The 13673-nt window shown below is 35.1% G+C and overlaps 1 protein-coding gene across 6 annotated transcripts in view; it reads left to right on the top strand.

The window, feature by feature from the left end:
* LOC110452514 (hydroxymethylglutaryl-CoA synthase 1-like) overlaps positions 1 to 11295 on the top strand; it is a 37394-nt gene extending 26099 nt beyond the window's left edge. For 5 of the 6 annotated variants that reach the window (XM_021501088.1, XM_021501089.1, XM_021501091.1 and 2 more), the window contains 4 exons: positions 1610 to 1842; positions 3728 to 3903; positions 6195 to 6311; positions 6641 to 11295. In XM_021501088.1, the coding sequence (XP_021356763.1) occupies positions 1610 to 1842; positions 3728 to 3903; positions 6195 to 6311; positions 6641 to 6706 (592 nt within the window). In that variant the 3' untranslated portion in view covers positions 6707 to 11295. The remainder of the gene's footprint in view (positions 1 to 1609; positions 1843 to 3727; positions 3904 to 6194; positions 6312 to 6640) is intronic. The other variant, XM_021501093.1, reaches the window with a different exon arrangement.
* Positions 11296 to 13673: the final 2378 nt, after the last annotated feature.

Raw genomic sequence — 13673 nt, 5'->3', positions numbered from 1 at the left:
GCTCTGTATGTAGGGAAGACGGGGGTCTCATCTAGTCACATGAGTCTGTACACACCCAGCCTCTGTCTGTGGGGAGGACTTGGGTCTCATCTAGTGACATGAGTCTGTACATACCTGGGCTCTGTCTGTAGGGAAGACTGGGATCTCATCTAGTGACATGAGTCTGAACACACCCACACTCTGTCTGTAGGGAGAACTGGGGTCTCATCTAGTGACATGAGTCTCTACATAACCTGGCTCTGTCTGTAGGGAGGACTGGGGTCTCATCGAGGGACATGAGTCTGTACATACCCAGGCTCTGTTTGTAGGGAGGACTGGGGTCTCATCGAGGGACATGAGTCTGTACATACCCGGGCTCTGTCTATATGGAGGATTGGGGTCTCACACATTGACACGAGTCTGTACATAGCCGGGTTCTGTCTGTAGGAAAGACTGGGATCTGATCTAGTGACACGAGTCTTTACATAGCTGGGCTATGTCTGCAGGGAAGACGGGGGTCTCATCTAGTGACATGAGTCAGTACATAACCTGGCTCTGTCTGTAGGGAGGACTGGGGTCTCACATATTGACACGAGTCTGTGCATAGCCAGGCTCTGTCTGTAGGAGGACTGGGGCCTCATCTAGTGACATGAGTCTGTACATAGCTGGGTTCTGTCTGTAGGAAGACTTGGGTCTCACATATTGACATGAGTCAGTACATACCTGGGCTCTGTCTGTAGGGAAGACGGGGGTCTCATCTAGTCACATGAGTCTGTACACACCCAGCCTCTGTCTGTGGGGAGGACTTGGGTCTCATCTAGTGACATGAGTCTGTACATACCTGGGCTCTGTCTGTAGGGAGGACTAGGATCTCATCTAGTGACATGAGTCTGTACACACCCAGCCTCTGTCTGTGGGGAGGACTTGGGTCTCACATATTGACATCAGTCTGTACATACCTGGGCTCTGTCTGTAGGGAGGACTGGGGCCTCATCTAGGGACATGAGTCTGTACATCCCTGGGCTCTGTCTGTAGGGAGGACTTGGGTCTCATCTAGCGACATGAGTCTGTACATAACTGGGCTCTGTCTGTAGGGATGACTGGGGTCTCATCTAGGAGTCTGTACATAGCTGTGTTCTGTCTGTAGGAAGACTGGGGCCTCATCTAGGGACATGAGTCTGTACATGCCTGGGCTCTGTCTGTAGGGAGGCCTGGGGCCTCATCTAGTGACATGAGTCTGTACATACCCGGGCTCTGTCTGTAGGAAGACTGGGGTCTCATCTAGTGACATGAGTCTGAACGTACCCAAGCCTTATCTATCATTAGGCTGGTATATTTCCTGAAGATGTGTGTTAACTAAAGATTGAAACATGTTTTGTCCTCCGTTTAGAGATACATAACATGGTAGTATTTTATAAATCTGGACAGGATTGACAGGCAATTCAAGTATTGTGAGTTAGAATTTAATGACATTTGTCTTACAATTATCTGCAAGATGACATAGCTCCAATTCTTGACACAACAAAGCTGAAAAGAAATTTAGCAGCTTTCCACAACTTAGTTTAACACATTTTGATTTAGAATGTGGATGGCATGTATTTGTATGTTTTGATATATGTTTTTCCTGAAGTCACACTGTTGAACAGCTGGCTGGTCAGAGAATTGTCCTGTTCTCCTACGGGTCTGGATTAGCGTCCTCCATGTTTTCCTTGCGCATCACTGATGATACTTCCCTCGGTTCTGGTCTGCAGACACTGTACTCCTGTCTTTTTGACGTCAAATCTCGATTGGAGAGCAGGCAGAAGATTCCTCCGCAAGACTTTGATCGCATCATGAAACTTAGAGAAGATACCCATAATAAAGGTTTGCAGAAAAATATTACAACAATGCTGAAATTTAAAGTCAAGTGCACTGGTGTATAAATTGGTTTACTTGTGATTAAAAGTTGTAATTGAGATGAAATTGAATATATGAATGTCAAGTGAAAAATGGAAAGCAAAATTCAAACCAACATCATCATAGAATATTTAAAGAAAATTTAATATCGTTAATGCAAGGGACATAACTGTGCTCTCATCTTTATAAAATTATCTCCCTTAGACTGCTCATAAATGCACTTAGGGTAAATTAATGCCATATTTCCTGCATTACACTATGCAATCTTAATAGTCAGTTGGGAATATTAATTTCTTTATAAATATAAAAATCAATCTACGAGAAAAATAACTTTTCCTTGTGTCTTTTGTAAGTGTCAAGAGGTAAGCAACAATGATGCATGAAATAGATTGGTATTCGCAAAAAAAAAGCTGTACAAGTAAAAAGTCAAACTTAGCAGTATGATGCATATACTGTTGAGATGATTAGTATTAATCCAACAGATAAGGAAAAGGAAAGTTTAACTTTACAAAGATTTAAGTAAAATCTTGTGATAGTAGGGACTATGATGCCTCTAGGGTTGCGTGAAACTTGTTACCATTCATGTTTTCATGTCTGTGGTCCATCTGTCATTCCGTCCATCCTCAAACATTCCTTGTTAGGGCTATTTATCAGAAAGTACTTGAGGGATCTTTATTAAATTCTACATGCAGGGTCCCCATGGTCATACATTTTTGGACTGATTGAAAAACCAAGATGGCTGCCTTCGGCCATAGAACTGAACAATAATGATGTCATATTTGGAAAAGCAACACATAAACAGGATGTTAATGCTCTAAACAGTATTTTGCTGATTGCTAAGCACCACATTCATAAACAAAAATTAAAAACTAGTAGACCCAATATTGCTTACTTTAAGAGACCTGGAAGACTACATTAGGATATAACAGGTAATTCACAAAAAGAACATGGACTACAACTAGTTTGAAAATAAATGGTTCCAAATAGTCTAACTTAATTGCCTTATAGACATGTTAGCGGTATTAAGCATTTTGTATATGAGTGAATGGATGGATGAAAGTAATATGTTATGTGTATAAAGTTGAAAAATGTCTTTTTTTGCAATAGGTATGTATTGGTACTCCAGCTGTAATAGACATAGCAGCATAAATAATCGAACAAAAGTATATTTTTGCTCTTCAATGCAGAATCTGAGTTTAACAAATATATGATCAAATTGAAACATTCTCTCGCATTGATGTACTCCATTGTAAAATTGTGTTGTCATTGTCATTATATTTTGCAAAAAGGAAAATATAAAAGTGTCAAATCAAAAAAAAGTTTATATGGGAGCTGGGGGTAAAAGTTAGCCTTTAACTTACAGTTTAAGTTTGTATGGGAGCTGGGGGGGAACGTTAGCCTTTGGCTTACAGTTATAGTTTATCCTAGTTATTGCAAGAAGTACTTAAATACCAACAACTCGTGTGTGATTTACATAACAAATTATCTCCCTTAGACTGCCCGCAAACTGTTAGATACATTGTTGTATCAAAAAGCTGCTGAATTAAACATTTCAATCACATCTTTATCTTTTTTAAGCTAAAAAATTATCTAACAATTAATATATTTATCTTAAGTGGTTTTATGTGAAGGATTTATAGATGTACATTTATGAAGATTATAGTGTATTTTTACAAAAGAATTTTTCGCACCTTTCTTATTTCTAATCATTTATGATGTACCTTTTCATATAGAGCCATTGGTCATTCAAATCCCCCTTTGTTCCTCGTAAGTCTTATAATAAAAAGACTCCAGTTTATTTTTCAGTTTGTTCTGATAATTATAGAGGCTTTTGTTTTCCATCCCATTTCAGCTCCCTATGTACCAGTAGGACCTACCGATACCCTTTTCCCAGGGACGTGGTACCTAACAGGGATTGACAGCATGCACCGCCGATCATATGCTACAGTACCACCACTGCCTACATCTGTAGCAAACGGCCATGCCACATCAAGTGTTCAACCCACACCAGTGGACCTCTCCAGACAGGTAAGGTTAATGGTCTGTGTTCTGTACAGTAAAATAGGAAAGAATAAAGTCACAGTGTCAATACACATCGGCAAAATGCAAATTGAAATTTGATAGAAAAAGACGACACAGACGTGAAAATGTGATGAACCTACATGAAAAAATGGCATTAAAACCATGAAGTATTTGCTTGATTTTGATGAATTTCACATTACCTACAGTAGTTACCAAGTGTTAATTTCTTATTCGTCATATAGAACAAACACCAAAACTAGAAGAACATAGATACCTTTTTGAACTTAGGAGATGTCAGAATTTTATGTGATTCTATTATTTGATGTTTTAAGTTATCTTCAAGATCCTGATGTTCCTGTCAGTAACAGTTTTGTATGTGCTACTGTTGTAATTAAAAGTGTATCTGATTGTGTGATTCAACGATATTAAGACAAAATCTAATTTGGGAGATTCACCTTCAAAAAGTATTTAGATTTTTTTTTTAAGTTCAACAAGCTCACTAAAATAACACCAAATTGTTAAGTTATATTTAAAGACTAAAATGCATAATTCAGATACATGTACCATATTTGCCGTAATTAGTGCCCAAGGTGCTTTAAAAAGTTGGATAAAAAGGGGGCGCTTATGGGGATAAGTAGTAGAAAATGTTGTGCAACTTCAACATTCCAGTGTCGCTGAAGTTTCGAAAATAAGATTGTAATCTTTTGCACACTTCATGGAAATCCATCCATGATCACCACACATAAATCTCTGCTTTGAAGTGTACTTACAATTAATCATTGATTAGGCCTGGTCAGGTCTAGGAGGGGGTTTACGTAATTTCCATTCCGCCCCAAAAAGGGGGAGGGGTATTATAAGGGAAGAGCGCTAATTAAGGTGAATGCCGTATGAAATTTCGATGTATATTGAACTTGTATGTTTGTTATCAGACTTCACTATGTAGTTTTATATGTCTTTTAATAAAATATTTCATCCACATCATATTATGCCAATCTCTTGTAATCAAAATAGATGTTACATAATGGTACATTTTCTCCTACCGTTGACTGAATTGTCTCAGGTTCACCAGTTAGATAATTTCTGTCACCCACTAGGGTATGATCTCTCTGGAACAATCAGATATGACATCATAATCAGCTCCTGACAGAAGAGGCCATGTGTAAATCAAGATAACAAACAGTTTACAAATGCTAAAAAATATTGTTTGTTGGCAACTTGGCAATGTAGCAGAGATCATTATTTTTTTAATGCCTCCACTAGGAGTCAAACCCGGAACCTCTGACTCACTAGTCTTATTCTCTACCGAATGAGCTAAAGAGAAATTCTCCCGAGCCAAGTCAGTAGGAAGCGGCTAGTAATTTACCAGAGTGACATAAACATAAAATTGGAGGGATGGGAGAAAATAATCATTTCCTACCTTGAGGGTGTAAGGAAGAGGTCTCCAACCCTCGAGGTCAATATTTGGTCGTCTAACCCTCGACAGTCTCAGATAACACAACCAATTAATAACCCCTCGGGTTGGAGATTTCTCTGCCACACCCTCAAGGTAGAGGATGAGTCTATTAATCCAAAGATCTTACTGGTCTTTTACAAGCTGTATAGAGTGCTACCTTTGTTGTGTCCAGTATATAATTTTGTGTGTTGTTCTAACTCTACCTTAGTTTTGTATTCATGACAAACTTTCAACATCTTTCCATTGTAGTTTGCTGCGTTTTTTATAGTAGATGTTAAGTTGTTGTTGTGTATTTCACTTTGCTTACCATTAGATATCTATTTCTCACCCCTACTTCTCGTTATAACTTTGATCTATCGAGGTAGAATAACTAATCTATATTTTGTTTTACCCTAGACTTAGTTATATGCTGTTTTTTTGTTATATGACATATTTTACCTCTAGAGGTTTAGTCTTTGTAGTTTTATTTTTCACTTCAGGTATATTCTGAGACATTTTGACTTTCTAGATGTTCAGAGGTGTATTTTATGATTTAAACTCTAGAGGTTGATTTTTATGATTTTTGACCTCTTGTTTTGTAACTTCTCCTTGATATAGTCTTTTCTAACCTTTCACCTCTGTCTGTATTTTGGTTTATATAATATTTACTCGCCTGATTTTTCCACGATTCTGCTCAACTATCATAATTTGTTGGATGGAGATTACTTTCATTGTGTGCTTCTTGTTCTTTTATTGTACAAGTCTTTGCCTTCTCAATACTAACAAGTGTGTGCACCTTCCAGTTGATGTCAGCTGTGCTTGGTAGTCAGGTTAATGGTAATTATTGGTTTGTATGTGACTTCAGAGAAAACGAAAGACGGAGGATGAAACAGGAAGTAGCTCTGTAAAAATGTCCTCGCCAAGTTTACCTGGTGATTCCTCCCTGGTTCCTGATGTGATTGCCCCGTCTGCTATTGTTGAGGTACCTATGGTGTTGTTAAAATATATAACAAGATTTAAATACTGGTCAGTTGTCTATCCTCTGATGCTGTAGTCCAGCCTTAAGTGAAATAGTTGGTCTGCATGTTTCTTCTTGTTATGGAATAGGCGCTAGAAATAGGAGGTTTAATCAAAATCTGACTCTCATACGTGATTTGCTTCAGTGCAAGAAAAAGAGGTTTGTGCAAATGATTTTTTTTTTATATTTGCAAAACAAAATAACTTATATATGTATCAGTTCTGTGATCATCACAGACCAAGCTAGAGTGACAATTTGTTAAAATACTTTACTTTTTTGTTTTAATTTTTCAGACAAAACAGTCCTCTGTGCTGGAAGCTTGTCAATCAGGGGTAACGGCGAAAATATCACAATCTTGACGTGGGCTTTCACTACAGCGGACATTTTATTAATATCTAAAAAAAATTGTACTTTAAAAACATCACCTCTGTATATTGATGCCCCTTGCCAGATCACTCAATTGGTGATCCTATTAAATGTCATTTGTCAGTAAAAGCTTACATAAACTGTATGGATATATTTTGTTAACTCATTTACCCCTGAAATTTCATAATGAACTATTCCAACCTTTGAATTGGAAGAGAAAAAATGTGTCTTCAGGGGTGAATGAGTTAATTCACAGAGCTTCTAAAGGAACATTGTTAGCTTTTATCAACAGTAAGTTCATGCCCAGTAATAAAGCAATCCCCTTGTACATAACGGGTGTTGTATAGGAAAATTGTGTTTTGATTTTAAGTCCATCCTTTCTGCATTTTAAGTCAAATTTGAGATTATTAAAGCAGTGTACATTTTACTGAAGGAAATTTACTGTTGTGGAAAAGCACTTTTCTATCTTCGCATTCACAGTATAAAACAAATGTCTGGAATAAGATCGTTTTCGATGTATTAAACGACTAGAAATTGTAAAAGTTTTAAAATATGGTAATTATTATGGTATTAAAGTGTTCACTAGGAGCTAAAAAAAATCTGTTCATGACTAAAAGTGTGTAGAATATTATTGAGCGATTTTCTGTATGATCCTACTGAACTCATTCACCCCTGAAGTTTCATAATGAACTATTCCAACCTTTGAATTGGAAGGGTTCAAATGTGTCTTCAGTGGTGAATGAGTTCCTTGGATTGATAAACTGGTGAAAGGATTGTAGCATGTTAGTGTAAGGATGGAGTTGGGGTAATTCTACATATGACAAAGTGTGTGTAGTGTGGCTGCTAGTCAGTTACCCATAGTAGGCATACATTTCCTACTGTTCCTTTATGTATTAGCAACTATTATATTTCATATTTTAGTCAATGTTCCAGTTAACCAAATCTTACATAATCATGAAATTCCTACTGGTAGACACTAGTAACAATGCATGTTTTTAGGAAGATAATCTTGTGAATAATCCTATTTGTTCAAAGTCTGCTTAGTGTAATAATGAGATATAACCTGTTTATCTGGCTTTGAACAAATGGGCCATCAAATTTTCACTTTTTCCCCCCCATAGGAATTGTAAATGTAATGCATTGTAACATGAATTAATATGAATTGTTATATGCTAATATTCTGACTATGACTATGATGAATCAAGAATATGTATGATTTACTTTCTACATACCGGTATTTCCTAAACATTTATATTTGGAGTTACAAGCTTAAAATGTACGTGTGTCATGTTAATTATTTTCAGGAAATATATTTTGTGATATGTTATTAGTTTCTAAATACTAGCTAGGTTATTATTAGCTAATTTACACAAAGCTTTACCATTAGGTGTTTTAGGATGATATAGGATGCTTTTGAAGATGGCTACTCTGCATATCTCTCTTCCAGTAGTTAAACTCTCTGTGATCAGCCTACCTTATTGTCTGATATGAGAGGGGACTCAAGCAATTTCATTGTTCCCTAGTTTTAATGTTGCCCGAGAACATGATGGAGACGATGACCCTGCAATACTTTGCCTTGTTTGATAGTTATATTCAACTTTATGTGTTAAAGATAGGTTCGTGCTGATAATAGAGCTTAAAAATTTCTGAAAATCAGTGTCATCATTGACAATCCAGAGGTGTTTTTTAACTTAACCCAATGCTTGTTTATAACCTGTCAGAAGGATGTCTGAAATGTATCAAGTACCTGTTGGTAAAAGTAAAACTTATAAAAATGTACACAATCAGCTTGAAAGGTCAATGACTTAACACCATGACACTCATCACCTAGCAAGAGATTGAAAAGTGACAAGCATTTATTGAATCACTGTAGTGTTTGTTTTCAATGTATAAAGCTTGCACACCACTGGCTAATCACAGTGGTTTACAGAAATTTATGTATTTAATTTTTGTATCACAAATTGAATGAATTCCAAATCTTTATCCACGTAGATAGCATTGTGTACACAAAATCTTTGTAGATTTTTACTGTAGGTTTTTTCATCATAGATAATATTATATTAAGTTTAATATATGATTTTTTATATATTTACCAGAAGAAAATGTTTTCATAGGGCTGTGAATGCAATGGGATCAGTATCAATTTGATGCTCGAGACCATTATAAGTTACAAACATTTAGGTGATGTTCCATTATACCAGGATTATCATTTGCACTCAAAAAACAGACACTTCAATACCGCAAATATTAAGGAGTACTAATAAGATCACTAATAACTCTCTAAACTTAGAATGTGAACGTTTGTCTTGATATTCATGCTTGTATGAAAACTAGTCAGCTACATGAGTATTTACAACAAAATGAACCAATGGAATAAATATGTACCTATTAACATGCACCATAGAATATGTTTGCCAACTGCATTCATACTACCGTATACGCCGTCAAAATGAAGGTCAATCCTTAAATGAATGTTTGAGATAATGCTGTTCATTCCGTATGTATGAGAGATGGTCGTTTTATATGTTTACTGTAGATTGTATCATTATAGAATTCTATTAGTTTAACTCTGACCTGCGAGAAACGTTTTGATACATGAGATTTATGTCTTGTAAATAAATTCAAGTTATTATTTTATCGATTAACAGAGCCTGATTTCTTTTGATAACAAAAGTACTGTACTGTATGAAATAACTGAGCATTCTTGTGCATTTATTTTCAGCTTGATAAAAACTTCGGAATTGAATTAGTATTACAGTACATTATTATATATATATGTACAACCTTTGGTATTATAGATTTTTACTTTATGCAGAATGAAATATTGAATGCCAAAAGCAAAAATAACGAGTTTTAAACACAAGTGTATTTTTTACATGGTGGCAGTTTCAAATCCAGAAGAAATTGTCTTAAAAGGTCAGATGTAAAAATAACCTTCTGGTACAGAAATATAAGGGTTTACATATCTTTATAACTTGCCATTTTATTTAGTTTTAATGATTATTATATATATCATGGTGCTCATCATTATCCATCTGTTTGTATATCACTTTTTGAAGATTTTGTTTTTTTGATTCCCTTTATGTATGTATGGTGTTTAATGCTATGTTTTTCAAATTTATATTTATATATGCTCGTAATTCTCCTTAAAATATTTTGCAGATTTATGCTGATTTTAGATAAAAAGGACATAATGATATGATAATCTGACTTCAAAAATTGCCAAGTGAAATTGGGCTTTTAAAATTAAACATTTATACCGGTATATTTGTGTTCATATCTTAATAGATTTAAGAGTCCAGGGTATTACTTACAGGGTACAACTCTCTGTCTGAAAAATCATATATATATATATACCAGGGTGTATTAAGCTTTACATTCTGAACACAATTACTAGCCTTGTAGCAAGTGATATGTCATTTTTGATACAGTATCTGTCTGTAAAAAGACAAATGTATAGGTGTAGGAGTTTTTCAGGTTTATACCTAAACCAGTTTCTTGTTTTAGGTTTATGCATTCTTAGCAAGCTTTGAAATAGCCCAATGCAGTTAGTATCAGATATATTCTGGTAACTTTATATAAATTTATGATGGTAATCCTATTAAAATGTGATTTTTATTACACATACATATTGTATATCAATGTGATGTATGGAGATAGTTGTGTTGTAAATAGAGATTATTATGCTTCCATTAGTTTTATCATTGCAAGCAACAAAGTATCTCTAAACCTGTACAAAAATCTCTTAGTATTGAAATATTTGGAAATAATTAAAAAAAAAGTAAAAGTATAAAATTCATGAAAATAAGTTCCAGATCCTTCCCTATGTTGGCAAAAGAACTGGGAAGTGTTACTAAATATAAAAGTACCTGCGGTAACATTCTTGCTGTTACAGTGGCTAGGTGACCGTATCTAGCCATCTTACGATCAGGAATCCCCAGGGTTGTACCGAGAAGGTTTTAGGAAGCCAAACATCACTGTTTAGAAGGTGGTTTATGAAATGTGTCTGCCTGTGATTCTGTTTAATTGCTGGTTAAAAGATATGTATAGTCCTTGTTAGGCCTGTTTGTGAAAAGTGTGGAATACATGAAAAATAAACTGTGAACTTCTTTGCCCATGTGGCGAAACCATAATATTGTTAGTAGTGTCGCCATGTAATCAATTTGTAAAAAGGAAAAAAAATATACTGTATTGGTATGAAGTACAGAGGCAGAAAAAGACTACTAGGATAAAGAAGAGCACAAATGGAGAGAGAGATAATTTGAGAGATATAAAAAAAAAGATCGGAGAATATACAAGGAAAAGGTATATGATAGAATCCGCTCTGAACGGAGATGTAAAGAGAGTTTTATAAACCAAAAGTTTTTTCTCTTACCATATTATACACATGTAAATGTAAAGCCAAATGGGTTTCGCTTGTAATACCTCACCTTCTATCATATGCTTGTTTGTTTGTTTGTCTTTTCCTTTTTCTGTGAGAAAAGGAGTGCTTTTGTGTGTGATTATGGTATGTGCATGTAATATTTAACGGAGAAGTAAATATGACACAAATCGTGATAAAAAATAAACTGATTTAAACTTATTATTTCGTTGTTCTGTTCATTCATGGATCAATAATGAGGGATGTTACCCCTGTCTGTATCGCTCAAGTATAGTATAATATTAATATAACATTATATAGTAGCATCCAGTTACCAAGATGGTAACAAAGATATAATTGTACATGCATGAAAAAGCATCTCGATATGGTTTTTCATCTCAATAAAAACTAATACAGGATGCAAATAAATTATACTTAACTCGTTGTATGTCTTTTTTTCTGTCCAGATTACTTCATTTAAATATTTTGTTTTACAATTGAATCTTGTTTTCATTGAAGCCAGACTGCATCTAAAACAAGATAAATAGAGCAAGGTATTAACCGTTAAGAAGTCACTGCAGTGGTCCGTATACAGGACTTGTATATTGCCATGTTTCATCACACGAAAAACACCATGGCAGCGGAAAACAAATTTTGTCACTAGCAGACAAGTGCCATTTCGTGAAAAAGTGGACATTTCTAATTCCGCAAGATTTCTTGATGTACTGGTCATATTGACCAAAGCACTACTTTGTTTTCTGAATTTGTGCCAGATTGGAGCTTGTTGAAAAAAAGTCATTTATTCTCTATTCAATTATCTTTCGGTGATTTCATCACTCTTGTTTATGATGAGGTAAAAGGTAATTACATATGAGATATATACTATTAATAAAATAGCAGCACATTGAAAACAGAGTAGTATTGATACCATTCATAAGCAACATTGGAATTAACGTAATGCTAGAAACGGCATTACAGATTAATGATGAGCAACAACAGAAGTTATGGTAATTAAACCAATCTGTGTAATTCTATCCTTTTGTCAGCAAAATGTTTTGTTCTCGTCAGGACATGACTCCCGTTCGAAACTGAATGATATTGAGCTTGCATTACTAGCTGTTGTATGTATTCAATAATTGTAGATTTATCCTCTTGACTAGTACGGTTCACAGGTAGGAAAATATCCTTGTTTTTTTTCACTCAAAGAGAAAGTTATAGTTCTTTAGAAATACTGTTTTCAATTTTGCGTTATTCAAATGATAAATTAGTTTTAAGTTAAGGCAATGTATAAAATAAGCCTCGTTAATTTTTATGTTGTAATAAAGTTTCAAAGAGTTGAAACATAGACCAAATACAAAGTTGATGACTACAATTTCTCCGATTGCTGTATTTCTTTTCAAGCTGCCTCTGTTAATAGAATTTACAGATATCGCAGTTAATTCGTTTTCCATTAGAATCTATAGTATGTTGCTAAGTATGTACCACCTATGTGCCCAGTGGGATCTACATTGATGGCATTTATCTACACGGCTGTCGGTATGCCCGAGATCTCCGTGTGCAGTAACATACATGGAATCGTTGGTGAGCCACGTTCTTTACTGGACACGACGAGGGATACTTTGGCGGGTACCTATGTGATGCCTCATCCGGAGGAAGTGATTCTCGATAAGATTTTGTGGAGGTAAGTGCATAATCTCCTTTTCTTTAAATTTGATGTTGCCTTGTTTCTTATTTTGTTTTTGAATTCGAATTCTGGTGAATTTAAATTTAAATTTTGTCCTTTTGTGTTGACACTGTGGAATATATTTTATTCAATTTTATTTTGTATGCTTGTTCATTTTAACTCCTCAATACTCTGTACTTCTGGTTAATCGACTGGAGAAGCTTGTGACTATATTATCTCTCAGCTGTAAATGATTGGCAATTTTCCTTTTATTCCTCCATTTACTTAGCGCCAATTTTTAGTATTATCCATTTGATATGTATACTATGATTGACCTTTTACCTTTCGTATTAGTCATAATAAGTTTTTGCCGTGACATCAATTTATTGCCCGAGAGAGTATAGTTAATTCATTAAGATCGTTTTTCTTTTTAATAAATAGGACTGTAAACGGTGCAATTATGACATGAAATGAGTAATATCTATTGTTTCAAAGTGTATTGCTATATTCAGTGTATCATAGTGATGTTGTCTATACACACACTCCACGTGTCGATAGCCACGGTCTACCAGTATGATATATATATTCCGGACGTGTCTAGTATCCGGGCCATTCCTACCTTTATATTGGTGTTTTAACACCCACCACCTTTGTATCTTATACACACGCCACACCTCTGGGATATCCCAGGGCTTATCACCTCGTGCTAATATTGTGCAATTCTATCACATTCTTTCACTGGATGTTTTTATGAATGAACGGTTAGCAAACTTTCGTCATTCATAAAAACACGTGAAGTAATTTTAGTGTTGTTATTTTTTCGGTCATGATGACCTCATGATTTTTTATTGTCTGTTTTTGTTTCACGTTTTTTCTTGTTAAGACGAAGTCTGTGCTGATTGTGGATCACCTGATATTGTCGTATTTACTTACTAAC

Source organism: Mizuhopecten yessoensis, unplaced genomic scaffold (assembly GCF_002113885.1).
Source record: "Mizuhopecten yessoensis strain PY_sf001 unplaced genomic scaffold, ASM211388v2 scaffold6719, whole genome shotgun sequence".
Classification (NCBI taxonomy): domain Eukaryota; kingdom Metazoa; phylum Mollusca; class Bivalvia; order Pectinida; family Pectinidae; genus Mizuhopecten; species Mizuhopecten yessoensis.
The sequence above is the reverse complement of the archived record's forward strand: the minus strand, read 5'-3'. Positions and strand labels throughout refer to the sequence as shown.